The 18,424-nt window shown below is 37.6% G+C and overlaps 1 protein-coding gene across 2 annotated transcripts; it reads right to left on the bottom strand.

Moving 5' to 3' along the window:
* Positions 1–753: 753 nt before the first annotated feature.
* On the bottom strand, positions 754–16,414 carry LOC311306690 (uncharacterized protein). 2 transcript variants are annotated; one of them, XM_084435235.1, is made up of 3 exons: positions 16,097–16,414; positions 5,107–5,362; positions 754–2,039 (listed from the first exon to the last, which is right to left on the bottom strand). In XM_084435235.1, the coding sequence occupies exons 2-3, from the start codon at positions 5,264–5,266 to the stop codon at positions 1,207–1,209; spliced, it is 993 nt and encodes a 330-aa protein (XP_084291361.1). In that variant the 5' UTR covers positions 5,267–5,362; positions 16,097–16,414; the 3' UTR covers positions 754–1,206. The 2 variants fall into 2 exon arrangements, with proteins under 2 accessions (XP_084291361.1, XP_084291360.1); XM_084435234.1 differs by lacking the exon at positions 16,097–16,414 and having other exon boundaries at positions 5,107–5,473.
* Between the last annotated feature and the right edge of the window lie 2,010 nt (positions 16,415–18,424).

An 18,424-nucleotide genomic window follows, 5' to 3' on the forward strand; every position in this document is an offset into this window, starting at 1 on the left:
TGGTATTGCCGCTCGTCAAAACAGCTGTCATTGAACAACTCCCGGGACACAGCTAGCAACAATTTGTTAATGTGACAATACATTTTGTTAGTTTAATTTTCCAAATAACCAGTGGTGGAATATATACATATATACACGACATACATTTACTCTGGATTAAAGTATCATTTTGAAGTAGGCTACTTTAGATTGTTATTCAACTCATCTCAGACACAGCAAATGTTGTACTTTTTATGAAGAACTGACTTTTACACATGGATATTAGATTATGATTTTAGATATTGTTTAAAAAAATATGAACAGTATATAATAGAAATGTCTTATAGATCAGGGATGGGTCCTGGAGGGCCGCTGTCCTGCAGAGTTTAGCTCATAGGACAGTTTTGCTATATGTTCAAATATTTTATGGTTTGATTTTTGAGTACGTGAGTTAATTTCTTTAATTCCTCCTCTTTCTGAGAACATCTCAGTGACTGGCAGCCGTCGACTGAGTCAGCCCTGCAAACCTCTTGGTGGACAGTGCAAATATGAACTGATCCCAGATGATGTCCCACCGGCTGAGGCTTTACCAGTGTCTCTATTGTGCAGCTCATCCCAGATCTCCTGCTCAGCTCAATAACAGTCTATAGCAAAATGTTTTCTTACAATCTGTTTTATGTATACTGTTAATTTTATTTAATTTCATACTCTTATTTAGATTTTCGTATTTTAAATGTAACTTATCTTGTAAATAGTTGTATAAAGTACTGGGAGTAAAAATGTATAGAACAATTTATTTTGTATCAAATATACAAATTCATTGACAAGAAAATTACAGAATCATTTCATTACATTTACATGTCATAACTTGCAATACAAAAATAAACGATTCACAGAAATTAGACGGCAGGAGGGTTACCAGGTCTGTGCAACAAAAGTAGCTCAACAAACCCATCGGCTCTTCTCCATCGGGCGGCTGAATTCTCCACTGGATTTGTGCGTCTGAGGGATGTTTTGAGAGTGTTGGAGTGCCGAAATCGTACTTGCGATTTCAACCCGGGAAATCAACCCGTAGATTTTTTTTTCTGCGGCAACAACGTAAAAGTAGCCCAATTCCTTCGTCGCACCGCTGTGACGCAATCGGCCTTCAACTGTGGCCTTCGGAGGATGCAGCCTCTGAATTGGGACACAGCTTTTGTTTCTCAGCACATAAAGGTGAACTACTTATCATGATCTCAGACTGTGGTGATGTGGTTTCTCCACTGTATGGATCTTCATGTGTATCTTCAGGTGACTTTTAAAAGAGAAACTCTTTACACACTGATCACACGTGTGCGGCTTCTCTCTGCTGTGGATTCTTCTCTCATGTGATTTCAGATTTGATGACACACTGAATCTCTTGTCACAGTGTGAACACTTGTAAGGTTTTTCTCCAGTGTGGATCCTCTGGTGCAGTTTTAAATGTTCAGCTGTAATAAAAGTCTTCTCACACTCAAAGCACATGTACTCTCTCACACCAGTGTGTATTTTCTCATGTCTATGTAAAGTTTGCAGCCGTGAAAAACTCTTTCCACACACAGAACATGAATGTGGCTTCTCCTTTGTATGAACTGTCAGGTGTATCTTCAGGTTTAATGACCCAAGAAATGTTTTTCCACATTGATCACATGAGAATGGCTTCTCTCCAGTGTGGATCCTCATGTGAAGCTCAAGATTACGTTTGGTTGAGAAACTCTTTCCACATTGTTGGCACGCATACGGCTTCTGTCCGGTGTGGATCTTCATGTGTTCCTTAAGATTTGATTTTTGTTTGAAGCTTTTCCCACACTGATCACACGTGAATGGCTTCTCTCCAGTGTGAACTCTCATGTGAATCTCAAGACTTTGTCTGGTTGATAAACTCTTTCCACACTGAGTGCAGGTGAAAGATTTCTTGGCTTTTCTTTTCTTTAAAAATGTCTTTTTAGTCTTTGAGCGACTCAAAAGTTTTTCTCCAGGTTTGATATGTTCCTCGTTCACTTCACTCAGTTCTTCACTCTCCTCCTTCACTTCCATCAGGTCTGAAATGAAATGTGAAGAAAGAAAAATAAGTTAAATTTTTAGTAGATAATAATTCAAAGAGAGAAATATAAAGTGAAAGGACATAAAAGCGAGCTCTGATGTAATAGCAGAAATTAGGCAACAGCTATAAAATATTACAACCACTTTAATGCATTACATAAATCAATTATACGTCCCTGCCCCTCAAAGCATTATAGACACAAATACCATGTTTTTGTAGTGAGAACTATTAAATATAGTTGATCAACGACACAATTATCTAACGTAATTTTAACATAAAAAAAATAGATTTTTCTGATACCAACTTTTAGAATGAGATTTCATTAGAATGAGATTTCATTTATTTTATGAAAAACTTTAATTATTAAGGGCCGGTCGCATTAGACTCATCACTAAAAAAACTAGCATCAAAATAAGGTTATTGTGATTGTCAAAGCATTTAGTAACTAATACAGAACTTAATTAAGCTTAGTGAAAACATATGTTACTACATGGTACAATGAGTTTTTGTTTTTATTATTGCTTGACACAAATTACCCCAAATCAGAAAAAGTTGGGACACTGTACAAATTGTGAATAAAAACAGAAAGCAATGATGTGGAAGTTTCAATTTTCAATATTTTATTCAAATACAACATAGATGACATATCAAATGTTTAAACTGAGAAAATTTATAATTTTAAGGGAAAAATAAGTTGATTTTAAATTTCATGGCATCTGCACATCTCAAAAAAGTTGGGACAAGGCCATGTTTACCACTGTGTGGCATCCCCTCTTCTTTTTATAACAGTCTGCAAACGTCTGGGGACTGAGGAGACAAGTTGCTCAAGTTTAGGAATAGGAATGTTGTCCCATTCTTGTCTAATACAGGCTTCTAGTTGCTCAACTGTCTTAGGTCTTCTTTGTTGCATCTTCCTCTTTATGATGCACCAAATGTTTCTATGGGTGAAAGATCTGGACTGCAGGCTGGCCATTTCAGTACCCGGATCCTTCTACACAGCCATGATATTGTAATTGATGCAGTATGTGGTCTGGTATTGTCATGTTGGAAAATGCAAGGTGTTCCCTGAAAGAGACGACGTCTGGATGGGAGCATATGTTGTTCTAGAACTTGGATATAACTTTCAGCATTGATGGTGCCTTTCCAGATGTGTAAGCTGCCCATGCCACACGCACTCATGCAACCCCATACCATCAGAGATGCAGGCTTCTGAACTGAGCGCTGATAACAACTTGGGTTGTCCTTGTCCTCTTTAGTCTGGATGACATGGTGTCCCAGTTTTCCAAAAAGAACTTCAAATTTCGATTCGTCTGACCACAGAACAGTTTTCCACTTTGCCACAGTCCATTTTTAATGAGCCTTGGCCCAGAGAAACCGCCTGCGCTTCTAGATCCTGTTTAGATATGGCTTCTTTTTTGACCTATAGAGTTTTAGCTGGCAACGGCGAATGGCACGGTGGATTGTGTTCACCGACAATGTTTTCTGGAAGTATTCCTGAGCCCATGTTGTAATTTCCATTACAGTAGCATTCCTGTATGTGATGCAGTGCCGTCTAAGGACCCGAAGATCACAGGCATCCAGTATGGTTTTCCGGGCCTTGACCCTTACGCACAGAGATTATTCCAGATTCTCTGAATCTTTGGATGATATTATGCACTGTAGATGATGATAACTTCAAACTCTTTGCAATTTTTCTCTGAGAAACTCCTTTCTGATATTGCTCCACTATTTTTTGCCGCAGCATTGGGGGAATTGGTGATCCTCTGCCCATGTTGACTTCTGAGAGACACTGCCACTCTGAGAGGCTCTTTTTATACCCAATCATGTTGCCAATTGACCTAATAAGTTGCAAATCGGTCCTCCAGCTGTTCCTTACATTTAACTTTTCCGGCCTCTTATTGCTACCTGTCCCAACTTTTCTGGAATGTGTAGCCCTCATGAAATCCAAAATGAGACAATATTTGGCATGACATTTCAAAATGTCTCACTTTCAACATTTTATATGTTATCTATATTATATTGTGAATAAAATATACGTTTATGAGATTTGTAAATTATTCCATTCCTTTTTTACTCACAATTTGTACTGTGTCCCAACTTTTTCTGATTTGGGGTTGTATCTTGTGATTTGATTCCGATCTTGATTCAATATTGAATAATTTGGATAAATATTAGGTACAGTATGTTAATTTTCCTCAAGAAACTCACCTAATAAGATTTAAATAAAAATGTAAAGCCTGTACAAATCCTGGAAATCTATAAATGATTGGCAATCATGTAAAAAAAAAAAAAAAAAAAAAAAAAAACTGCATATTTACTGTATATTTTAACTTTTATATTGTTTTGGTCACTTGGATGTTTCCTTATAAAGATCTTTGTGTCTTTTTTAATTATATGTCATTTCGTTGCCGTCAGAATAATCTTTAGCTTGTTCTAATTCAACAATTTTTTATTAGTGTATTATCTGTGTCCTACATGTTTCTCTCATCCCTGTTTCTTCTGACATGATTTTCCTCCTTCCTCAAAAACAGAGCATTTCTTAAAACTGTGACACCCAGGAAGTGACATCATCTGGGCTCTTTCTACAGCATGATGGGAGGACAAGAAAATAATCTCAATACAGTGTTGATCGCATACTAAGGTAATTATAAGAATAATAATCTCAATAAATATGAATAACTTCTATAATTTATGATAAATACAACTTTATTAGTAACTATAAATCACAGTTTGATTGCAACCCTGTCAGCCTTTCTGGAAAGTGAATTTACTTGATACAGTTTGGCGTTACCTATTTATTGCTAAAATATTTATTATAATAATAACTATATTGAAAAATGTCTAAAATATTGGCAACATTGTTGCAAAAAATTGTTGAACCAGATATAAATATAACAACAACAAAAAGAGCTAAAATAATATTTATGACATTTACTGACCATTTGTTGAAAACAAACAAGAACATTTTGTACCATTTCATAGTTTAACTGTTTATCTAAAACTGAAGAAGTGCTTGAATGTGAATGTTCTTCAGCATCATGAATGAATGAAGAATAAACACCAACCTCTTTGTTCTTCAGGATCTTCAGTGTGTTTCATTCTGCAGGGTTCTAGATCACTCGTGTTCTCACTGTCCTCTTTAATAAACTCAGTCTTTACAGATTTCAGCTCTTCCTGATGCATTGTGCTCGTCTTCACTTGTAGCTGATGGGAATATTCCAGCATTTATTGCTGAATTAATGTGGGAGGAGCTTCAATGATGATGTGATTGTTGTGGGAGGAGCTTCACTGATGATGAATTCCAGTGTGGGAGGAGCTGATCTGCCAAAATCAAAAATATATCAGTTACTGAGTTTTTATGCCTGTTTGTCTGTCTATTGTAAAGTAGCCTAACGGATGCTAATTCACAAATATTTGTTTTACTAACCTGAACATTATCCTGCTTCCTCATTAAAAATAAGGGTGGAAAAAAGAATTGATACTCGGATGCATCGCGATTTGCTTGATGTTACGCTTGCAGTGCACGGTCTCGCCCGCCCGTATTTTCCTTACAAATGCTCGGCATCATTTATGTCTTCTGGAATGCAGTGGAATTATATATTAAAAATGCGAAACTCGCTGACAGAAAGACGCTTTCAGTTTCAAATGCTGACGTGGGCTTGGCGAAGAGCGCTCGAGCATGCGGCTGTGAGAGACTCCGTGTAGTGGTGAAATGTTTTTGCATCTCAAAATTATTTCTGACGCGAAATTAGTGTAAAGACAGTCAGTTATGTATTAAGGGATTAAACAGAAAAAAACACATCTTATATTTCATTAGTGCATTAGTGCATATCTCCTGCTGTCCATGATGTCATAGTAATAATCAAACAACAGTAAAGCTGAGAAAGAGAAAAATCACTCACAGATCTTGACTGGAAAACGTTCGGATAATCTTACATAGGCTACTAAAGGCACTCTTTGTTTATTGCTTGTAATATGTTTCTTTGTTCCTCTTTATTATTTACTAATGCTTTCAAGCTAAATTAATTAATTTCAATTAAATGTTTCAATTGTAATTATTTTTAAAAAGTACTAATAATTACACATGAGATAAAAAAAAAAAAAGATTTAGATTTTCAAGTTGGTAAACTAGAAAAAAGTAATCGGATCGTGACTCTCAGAATCGGATCGGATTCGTGAGGTGCCTAAAGATGATTCCCATCGCTAAGTAAAATATAGGCAGATATCTAGAAATACAGAAAAGAACACAAATTATGTATTGTACATTCATGAATAAAAATAAATATTGGTCAGAAAAATGTACATATTTGTAACCAACAGACACCCTCTTAAACCAGTGAAATGAGCTTAAAGTGTCAATTTACAGGAGATCTGAAGACATCAGCATAATAAATGAGGTGAAAACAGGAACTATTGACGTGAAATGGGTATAACTATTTACTGCCCTATACGACAGTTATCAGTTTAGAAGTATACATGTGAATTAAATGTGGGACAATGGCCTTCATCATCTCAGTATGCTAATGTATGCAGGGAATCGTCTTTAGTCTTACGTTATAATCGTAACCATTATAATAATCCTCCTGGCGCTGGGTCTGAGTGAGTAATTTACTCTCTTACCTTTCTTTGATTAACATTAATGACCAGCCGCTCGCGATCTGACACGCGGCACATTTTCTCACATCTCTACGTTCATTTAAGACTTAAAGGACACTCGACAAAACAGACATTTGGCATAATTTGTGTGTTGTGGTTTGTTCAAGCTCGAAAAAGAACTCGAAACTGACACGTGTCTTTTCTGTGGGTCGTGTGTGTGTGTGTGTGTGTGTGTGTGTGTGTGCAGGAATTACAGCGCGGTCTCATTAGTCTTGTCGTTATCTTCCATTTTCAAACCATTATTCGCTTGATTTAGTCATGAGCCTACGCTACAATACGTTTATAGCGGCTGCTACTGGATGAGATGGAAAACAATAAAATAAAAAGCAAACGGTCTAATCATAGACTGTAAAAAATGCGCAAAACATGGCACTTTAAAAACCGGATAGTTTATTTATAGTTCGATGTCGGATATTTCACGTCATGTTGGAATGCATATTAGAATATCAAATAAAAAGTGACAGCCCTAGTGAGGATAATTAAATATTACATAAAAGCTTACTCCTTCTCATTGAAAAGTTACTAAAACATTTAGGTTGATTACAATAAATTATAAGCATATACTTAAAGCTACACTGAATAGGATTTACTCCCATCTAGCGGTGAAATTGTATATGACTACCAACTGAATATTACTTTCTAGCCCCTCCCATTCTGAAGAAGTTTTAGCTCCTACGGTGGCCGTATTATTTTGTAAGGCCCGATATATTGGTCCAATTCCGGTTCGCCAATACACGGGGAAGGTTATCACGTGTTCTGTCCTCACTCATGCAAAGTATTGGTTGGTTAAATTTGCAATACATTAATCATCTGTATTTTCACTCGTTTACTTCATCTGACTCCATTAATGAAAGATTTTAATAATATCTGTGCCTCACTAAAAATGAGCGCAAAATCAGTTAGAGTAATCACATGTAACAATTTAATATTTCAAATATCAGAGATCAATTCCACAATCAATTAAAATATCTATCAAATATCAAAAATAAATATCAAATAACATGGTAATACATGGTTACACCAAATAATCTTCTTACCCAGCTTGTATCTGAGAGTGAGAGAGAGAAAGAGAGAGAGAGAGATTTTTTTGATTTGTACAATCAATTTATTAAAATATTTGTTAACATTTATACAAATTTACACACACATAAAAAAATAATAATAATAATAATAAAAATAAATAATAATAATAATTACTTTAAACCTCTTACAAAAACAATGTCTTCATCATCAACTGAACACAGAGCATTATTGCAACACCACTGCATTTCGAAAGCTTTTTTCGTTTTCATCAATTTCAATAAGAATTCTTGATTTTACCATATTTCGAAAAACTAATACAACATCTTGTCCTGGCTTATCTTCTATCTTATTTCTCCTAGTGATATAAACAGCATATTTTGCTTGTCCAACAATAAAATTAATGGCATGACATTTGTACTTTTGTTTTGAACTGTAAAAGAAACCCAAAATATAGTCTTGCTTTGAAAAACAAATATTAAAAGAATATAAAAAAAAACACTTAATAAATCAAAAAGTGGGTTAAGTCGATTACATTCCATAAAACAATGAAAAATGGTTTCTCGTTCTAGACAAAAAGGACATTTATCACTTACAGTGGGGTTTAAAATAGACACAAAGGCATTTACAGCAATAGCTCCATGTAAAATCCTCCATTGCAAATCACCAAGTTTTTTTTTTAATGGTGGTTTGTAAAGTGCTCGCCAAACAGGTTTAGTTTCAGAGTTGATTCCTAATTTCTCTCTCCATACTGTATCTGTTTTAATACTTAAATTATGCTGATGAATAGCTTTCACAATACATTTATATAACATTTTCCCTTCAACTGTACAAAAATCAATATACTCATTAATTCCACTTTTTATCAAGCGGCTATTAAGACAAGACTCCTCTATTACAGGGCAAATTTCAAGATCTGGAAAAAGATCATTACTATCAGGGATTAAAGTCCCTGCACCAAAGTCTTCTAAAAGTAACTTGTCTTCAACAGTTAAAATTTTAGTTAGTTTGTCAAGAAACTTCTTTGCAAAACGTATTGATCTAACTCCTAAAAGGATAGCAACTTTTTCAGCTCTCAATAAATTATATCCTGATTCATTTATAATGCTTTTTAGCTTAAAAAAGCTTTTTATTACATAGTATATCAGTTAGACCAGGAACACCTTCTCCTGAAGCATCAAATCTAGCTCCAAATACAACTGGTTCTTCCAACAACCAATAAAGAGAAGTTGCTGGTTCCATCCACCGCTGTTTAAAGAGACCCCACACTTTAAACAAGTTTTGATAAAAAAGGGGAATTCCAGTAAAATTCAGTCTTTTATGATCCATTAAACATAAAGTTAAATCCACTTCCATATTGTCCACTCTTCTCAAGATGCTTAAAGCCAATGGTCTCCACACAAGAGAATAAGGTCCCATTAAAAGTTTCTGTACATATTGGAGACGGAGGGTGGCTCTTCTGCTTGCGAGATTAACCAGGCCTTGACCTCCTTCCTCTTTGGGCAAAAACAGAATGCTTTGAGGAGTCCAATGTTACTTGTCCCAGAAAAAAGTTCACCAGTTCTCTTTGAATATTTACAAGGAGTCCATTTGGAGGGTCCACACAAGCAAGTTTATGCCATAATGAAGATGCCACAAGATTATTAATTATAAGAATACGTCCTCTATAAGATATCTGAGGGAGCAACCATTTCCATTTTTTCAATCGACCTTTTATTTTCTCAAATAGACCTTCCCAATTTTTCCTAATGAAATTTTCATTCCCTAGATAGACACCAAGGTATTTTAAACCTCCTCTTTTCCAAATCAATCCTCCAGGTAAAGCAGGAAGATCTCCACTCCAATTTCCCACTAGTAGAGCTTCACTTTTCCTCCAATTGACTTTAGCAGAGGAAACACATTTAAAGGGTAACTAAACCCCTGGTCAGAGCCTGACTCCACCCACTGGCAATATTTGAAAAATGCTAAAAAAGTGGGCAGACCCCAGCGGATAGAGTGGACGAACCGTGAGCGGGGGGGCGTGCACCTGAGACCCGCTGTCAGACTCTCTAAAATGGAGAGTGACTCACAGGGTCGCGAGACGACGTAATGTACATGCATCTGATGAGTTTTATCGAGCTGATGTCAATAGCGCGCGCTCTCTATAGGCATTTTCATATTTTGCCGCTATGTGAAAAAATCCAGCAAAATGCGCGTTTGTCGACCCTAGAGGATTAACTTTAGCCTAACCATAAATTGTGATTAAAATATATATGATCACTCACACCAAGACGCCGCTGCGGTGGTGGAGTCCATGTAGGAGGAGCAGCGTTTGGCACTGCATCGCTTTGCAGCGCGAGCTGTGTGGAGAAGCCCATTTCCACCTCTATTGCGTTGGAAAAGCAATTCCGCGTAAAATGCAGGTTTCACACTCACGGTCTTCCAGGCCACGCATTCAACCACTGGCGCCTAATTTCCAAGTCTGCTGGAAAGCTGTGCAGTTGCCACTAACAACACTACACCTACCACTGTACTAAATACAGATAAATCTATGCTAGTTCATCCAAGGGCGTGGTGAGCTCGTACCAAGGGAGGGCGTGGTGAGCTGGAACCTGCTTACGTCACGCAGTACCGCTTACGTCACGCAGTACCGCAACATCCAATAGGAAAATTCAACTGCAGTAGCTACCGTTCAACCTGAAGAGGGCAGCACTCAGACGTTTTTACACCATATATTGTAGAATTAAAACACTTTATACCCAAATGTCAAAAAAGTTACTCGAATCAATGACCAGCACTAATAAAGCCCCATTCTTACAGATCATTAACTAAAAAAAGTTGGTTTAGGTTTTAGTTACCCTTTAAAATCATGAACTATTTTTTCTAACTTAATAACATCCTCTTTTCCATTTACAAAAACAATAACATCATCAGCATAGGCGGAAAGATGTAAAGAATTATTACAACCAGGGAAATTCAGACCTGTTAAATGAGCTCGTAACTTTTGAAGTAAAGGTTCGATGGCATGGCACATCCCTGCCTAACTTCCCTCTCAACTTTAAACGGAGCACACAAACCACCATTAATCTTAAGAACACTCTCAATGTTACAATACACAGCCTTAATCATGGATATAAAAGAATGGCTAAAACCAAAAACCTCCAAAGTGTTCCATAAAAACAAATGTTCAACTCTGTCGAAGGCTTTCTCCTGATCAAGAGAAATTAGACCAGAGTTAATTCCCAGGAGTTTAGAAGCATCTAAAACATCTCTAATTAAAGCAATATTATCAAAAATAGACCTGTTGGGAATACAAATAAGACTGGTCTGAATGTATCAATTTACTTAAAACTTTACTAAGTCTTGTAGCCATACTTTTAGATAAAATGTTGTATTCTGAACATAAGAGCGAAACAGGGCGCCAGTTTCCGATGCACTGAAGATCACCTTTTTTAGGTAACAGTGTGATGACTGCTCTTCTGCAGCTTAGAGGCAATAGCCCTCTTTCCAGACTGTCATTAAGAACTGTCAGCAGATCTTCTCCTATGACGGGACATAGAGCCTTGTAAAACTCAACAGGTACACTGTAAAAAATTTGTAACACTCCCCAATCAAAAATTTCAATTGACCGATAACATCTACATTTTTCAATTGGCCCAAGTGAAATTCTGTCAATTCTAAAATTAAATGTACAGATTTTCACTTGGTCCAATTGAAAAATTTAGATGTTATCGGTCAATTGAAATTTTTGATTGGGGAGTGTTACAAATTTTTTACAGTGTAGCCCGTCAATCCCTGGAGATTTACCATTTTCTATGCTCATCATGGCAGCATAAAGCTCTTGTACTGACAAAGTCTGTCGTAGTTCATTGTTGGACTCTTCATCCACCTTTGGCAGTCCTTCAAGGAAACTCTCAGCATCTGCACCCCATTCCCTCAGTTTAGATTTATAAAGGTCTGAAAAAAACTCTACAGCACAGCTACGTATGTCAGCAGGCTCCGTTAGCTCTTGTCCTGTAGCTGAGCGTAAAGTATGCATCATTTTACTTTGACCTTTTTTCATTTACAAATTAAAAAAGAATTTTGAGGGAATGTCCATTTGTGTTACAGTCTGAAACCGTGAACGGACTAAAGCTCCCTGTGCCTTAACTCCCAACAGGTCTACCAGAATTGCTTTTTTTCCCTTTAAACCATCAATGTGTTTTCTATTTTTTTTTAGATGCTAATAAATCCTGCAAAACACTCATTTCTGTTTCTAAAGTCTTCATTGATTGGGCTATGTCACGAGTAACATTCACAGTGTACTTTTGACAAAAATCCTTAATAAGAACTTTACCGCAGTCCCACCATTGCAGTAAAGAAGCATAAAAATGTTTTTGCTGCGTAAAAGTTTCCCCAAAAAAATCAAAACTTTCCATATTTTTTTTTATCATTTAAAGGGATACTCCACTTTTTTCGGAAATAAGCTCATTTTACATCTCCCCCAGAGTTAAACAGTTGAGTTTTACCGTTTTAGAATCCATTCAGCCGAACTCCGGGTCTGACGGTACCACTTTTAGCATAGCTTAGCACAGATCATTGATTCTGATGAGTCCAGTAGCATTTCTTTCAAAATGACCAAAGAGTTTCAATATTTTTCCTATTTAAACCTTGACTCTTCTGTAGTTAAACCGTGTACTAAGATCGACGGAAAATGAAAAGTTGCGATTTTCTAAGCCTATATGGCTAGGAACTACTCTCATTCCAGCGTAATAATCAAGGAACTGTGCGGCTGTACCATGGGTGCAGCAGGCGTAATGATATGACGCAGCGCCTGAAAATAGTCCCCAGCTCGGTAACTTCTTCCAACGTGACCGGGACTAAGTTTGTCTAACCTATTAGACCTATTTTCAGGCGCTGCGTCATATCACTACGCCTGCTGCACTCATGGTACGACCGCACAGTTCCTTGATTATTACGCTGGAATGAGAGTAGTTCCTAGTCATATAGGCTTAGAAAATCGCAACTTTTCATTTTCCGTCGATCTTAGTACACGGTTTAACTACAGAAGAGTCAAGGTTTAAATAGGAAAAATATTGAAACTCTTTGGTCATTTTGAAAGAAATGCTACTGGACTCATCAGAATCAATGATCTGTGCTAAGCTATGCTAAAAGTGGTACCGTCAGACCCGGAGTTCGGCTGAATGGATTCTAAAACGGTAAAACTCAACTGTTTAACTCTGGGGGAGATGTAAAATGAGCTTATTTCCGAAAAAAGTGGAGTATCCCTTTAACAATTAAGTATTAAAGGCAGGGTAGGTAGGAATAAAAAAAAAAAAAAAAAAACATTCCAAATGAGTTTAAACTGTCTTTATATACCAATACATAATTACAATGTAAGTACTCTGAAAAAGAGAGTATAAAAATTGAGTGTCTGTAGTCCTCTCACGACTCTTGTAAACACAGCTCATTATTTCCATTCACTCCACCCCCTCCCTTCTGAGCTCCTTCCAAAGCCACGCCCCCAAAACACATGAACGCGACGCCAAACGCTCAGGCTCAGCTGGAAGACGCATTTATTTACCTGAGACGAGTGGAGAGGAAAGAGCGCAGTGCATGCAGTGACATATCAGAATCACATGTAATAAAATACCTAACTTTATCACTATGAATATAAACAAATAAGATGGCTTTTAGTACTCACTATCAAGCTAGCATATCGATACTAATAAAGTTTCAAATATATTTTGTTTGATTCGGTAACGAGCTATATTTATAGGTAACGAGCTATATAGCCAAAGCTAAAAAAAAAAGATAGAAGATAGAAAAGTTTTTTAGTACACAGCCACAACACGCACTCACCCTCACCACGCTCCGTTCACTCCCAGCATGCACTCCGAGAAAGAGAGAGAGAAGAAGGGATAGAGAGAGAGAAACCACCTATCCCATTCGTGTCCAGCAAAGAAGAGAGCCAGAGAGCGGGAGCACACCTTCCTTTATCCTCCTGACCAGGTGACATGGGGGATGGGGGAGACCACCCTCAAATGGCTTAACCAGTTTTCTCTAAACTTCGATAAACCTTATTACCTTTTATTTTATCTATCTGGGTATGAGATATCTGTACCACTCACTTTGAGACATTTCAAATGACACCAAAAACATAACAGTCAATGATAAACATTCACATTCACCCATGTTCTTGTGTGAGTTCTTAGTTCTTTCTGAGAGGAAGTGAGGCTGTGTGGGGGAGGAATGTTAATTAGCCAGTAGGGCCCTTTTGTCTCAGATCAGGCCTACACCAGTATTTTCAGTCTTACAATTTCAAATCTGCCGGCAATCTCCCTCTCGCATTTGTCACGGAGCCACTGCATGTAAAAACACGAAAGGCGAAGCCTGTATGTCCCTCTTTGTCTAATGTATTTTCAAGATGGATGCGCAACATGGCTTCCGCCATTCGAACAACTCGCTCGTATGTATGCTAAATGGCAGATTATACACTTACGAGAAAACTTAATTAGTTGGTTGAAGTCAGTAGCGGCTTGTCAATAGACGGCGCTGGGGCGCCGCCCCCATCAAAAATCCTAAATATACATGTATACAAAATAGATATAAAAATGAAATAAAATAAAAAATAAAATAGTTTACTCATACAATGTAAGTAGCAAGAGCCTCAGCATTTAATAAAAACTGGCTTTAATCGGCTAACTATTTTCTTTATTATAAGTTTCATGCGGTTTCATTTGAGGGACGCCGGACAAATGGGTGTCTATCTGAGTCCTTAAATTTCCGGGCAGCATGTGACCTGAAGCTGGTCTCTAATTGGTTTCTTAAAGATTCTCCTTCGGACGCAGGTCGCTGCGTCCCTGGCGAATCAGAATTGTATACATGTTATTTTATCCAATCTGATTAGTTCTCGTCACCTGCCATTCAACTTAACGCTTTTTGCCACTACTGCGAGTGCGCGGGCGACACCGTCACTCTGATTGCGCCAAAACCTTGCTAGGCTGATCATTTTCGTAGAGAGAATGGCAGAAGTTAAAACAAATTCTGTCATTAATTTACAAAAAAAAACTTTCACAAGGCGTTCGCTGGAAGAAAAAAGGATAAAGGATCTCGGACTGGACCAGCCCGATTTACAGATCCAGCAGCAGGCCAATGACAGAGGACGAAGCTACACCCGAAGCTTCGCCCGCGCTTGTTATGAGAAACGGAGGTGGCTGGCTGCCTTTATTTACTTATTTGTTATGCTGTTCAATTCATTGCATTTTGATGTTCATGTCATGTCTCAATATATAATCTAACTGTACTTATCCGTTCTGTTACAGATAGTAACTGAAGTGTAGATCACATTTGTACAATTATATGAAAAAAAGAAGATTGAAATAAATGATAAACTCTAAAACCTCAACTTTTATCTTTTTCAGGTTTGATTCTAATCATAATGTAACAATATTTGAAAAAAACTAAATTTCAGAACAAAAAAAAAACAAAGATTTGTATTCTTAGAATTGTGATTTCATAACATTTAGATATGAATCCAACTGGAAAAAACTTAATGAAAAGATATTTCAGGTAGTCAAATAGCATATAGTGGAGCTCTATAGCCATCTAGTAGCTAAAATTACCATTTTTTACTTTTAAAACTACATTTTACAAAATATGGGCAAAAAGTTTACACTAAACCATGTAAAATTATCCATGTTATCCCCATGAATGAAAGATAGAATTTTTTTTTTTTTTATAAGGTGAATTTTACATGAAATGCTCTGCAATAATCAATGAAAATTAAAAACAGCTTTATTTCAAAAACATTAACAAATTAATAAGAGGCAAAGTGTGTATCGCAGGTGGCTTGGAAAACGTGGGTAATCGTTAATCCATTTTGCAACACGAACTGGAGGTAAGCAACAGTAATTTGTAGTTAGCTTGAACTACAGAACTAAGATCTCCCTCTTTTATTTTTTTATTTCTTTATTTTTCTGCAGATGAAACTTCTGTTTTCGCGCAGGCGCAGTGAGGGAAAAACACTGAGTTTAGGGCGATCGGTTCGTAGCTCTGCTTCAACTGTGCGATATAAATTAGTCACGAGGAGCGACCAAAAATTCTGACATGCCAGAAATTCATCCGACCATCCGATTGCCGGTCGGGAGAGGTTAATTGCCTCTCGTTCCCCCTGTACACTGCACGACAAACGACGCACGACAAAGCTGAAAATCGGCCCGACCCGGAAAAGAGTCGCACGAGTCAGAATTCAAAATCGGACGAGAATTCCCGCCTTTACACACATCTGTGCCATTTGCTTCACGGGACACACACACACTTAATGGAGTCAGATTACTTATTTTGGAGTCAGAGATAATTAAATGCTTAACCATTTACAAAAAAAAAAAAAAAACACACATTATTTTTCACATAATTTACCTTTATTCTGCACCGCTGTGTCCCTCCTCGTAAACTGATCTGATGATTTCCTGGTTATAAGAAGCCTCTCCCTCAGAAATACACAACGGGCTCTGATTGGTCAGCTTGGCCCAGTGTGTGTTGTGATTCGCTAACCGCCTAGTCCACGCTGTCCGGAAACGTCACGTCCGTTACCATAACAGCAGTTGCATGTGCTCCGGTGTATTGTAAACACAGTCAATATTGCCTCATCAATTTCAGCCTGAATCAGATTTAGAGAATATTACTTGAGAGGAATCGAGCAGAACTTGTGCACGAACGGCTGTTACAGGACGTTTCAGAAAGGTATGTTTTTTTTGTGTAGATGTCTCAAACTTTTTATATACGCGGTTATTTGTAAATGCTACTGCTTATGTTAACTGCTAACGTTACTCTTTATGTTACAACACGCAAATACAATTATACAATCGTTCGTTTAAACTCAATATTACAATCCTCGATGGGATTATTTGATCACCTCTCTCTCTCTCTCTCGCACACACACACACACACACACACACACACACACACTACAAAACAAATGTAGCCAAATATCTGTCGTCAGAATATGAGCACATTACGAGACTAACCATGGTTTACCACAGTAAAGAAAATGTTTAAACACATAACCATGTTTAATTTAACGTTCCTGTCGCCATGATATAATTATTTTATGCCGTGTTTCAGACTTATCCTTTGATAAAACATGAACAAATTTGCATAGAGTGAATTAGAGTATTTGTAACTTACATACATTTGACAGTAATACATTATTTAGCCGAAAAGTGCAACAGTAACTTATACTCAATCCAAGTAATGTACTAGTCCTTTAAAGCACTAGCCTAAGTGCAGCCACAGTGTAGTGAAATAAGAGACTTGAGTAATAGAGAACACAAATAAACCTCAACTGAACAATTAAAGGTTAGTTCACCCAATAATTAAAATTCTGTCAGTAATATTACTCACCCTTGTGTTTTTCCAACCCCGTAACACCTTCGTTCATCTTCAGAACACAAATTAAGATATTTTTGATGAAATCTGAGAGCTGTCTCGCTCCTCCATAGGCCTCTCTGTAATTGAAACTTGCCGGTGAGAAAGGTAGTAAAGACGATGTTTAAAATATACTAAGTGACTACAGTGGCTCAACCATATGTTTATCAAGCGACGAGAATACTTTTTGTGTGAAAAACAAAAACAGAACCTTTATTAAAGGAGAACTCCGGTCAATTTTAACATTGAGCTCATTTTTTTGTACATTTGGAGTGCTGTCAGTACAGAGAACAACGACAAAAATCGGTGTTGCCTATACCGAGTTAATATATTTTTCAAATTTGCACCCTATTGACTTCAATGGGGCAAGTAGTAAGCCTGCTTTTTAGCCTCTTAACATCCTTTAAGTGTCATTACAAGTGCACAGAAAATGTGAGTGATTCCTTCCGAGTGAACACGAGTGGATCTGACTGCAGTAGATGTTAGAGATATTAATAAAAATGAAGTTAATTCAGCCAGCGCTCATACCTTTGTTTACATCCTGTTTTCGGTGGAAGGCCATAGTAATCGATTGTCGAGTTCACGCGCGTGATCATAGGTAACTAAGCAACAGTGGAGACTCAGACTGTCAGCCCAGCCGATGACGGTGCTGTGTGGTGTTCTGAGAATATCAGATCTGATGGATAGTTCATCCGAATCAGATGTTGAACACACAGAGGATTTTTTTGAACTCGACAATCGATTACTATGGCCTTCCACCGAAAACAAGATGTAAACAAAGTAGGGATGGGGCCGATCCGATCCAGTATCGGTATCGGACCCGATACCAGCGTAATTCACGTATCGGATTTTCCCGATCCAACCTGCCGAGATATCCGATATCCATGAGTCATGTCTGCGCTCGCTTTAACGTCTGCTGAAAAGACTCCAAAAGTGATTCCCGCCGGCGAGTCTGCTAGCTGGCTGCAAATTGTGGAATGGATTTCCTGAACGGAGGCGCGGCTCAATGAGACACAGAGTTATGAGACACGCTCCCGCTCAGGAAATCCATTCCGCAGTTTGCGGCTAGCCAACAACGTCCGCTGTGTGGATATACTTCACACTGGAAACACCGCAGAGCAAGACAGCAAAATGCTATGTTTGCAAAGCTGTAATTCAGAGCCCTTTGAAGCTCCCTCGCGTCGTACAACACAACGAACCCAATCAAACATTTAAAAAAGCACCACGTTACTGTGCGTTCACACCAAACGCGAATAGCGCGTCAAATTCGCGTCTATCGCGTCTAGTTGGACGCTTGAATATTTTGAATCCATTCGCGCG

This window comes from Rutilus rutilus (genome assembly GCF_951802725.1).
Source record: "Rutilus rutilus genome assembly, chromosome: 1".
Classification (NCBI taxonomy): domain Eukaryota; kingdom Metazoa; phylum Chordata; class Actinopteri; order Cypriniformes; family Leuciscidae; genus Rutilus; species Rutilus rutilus.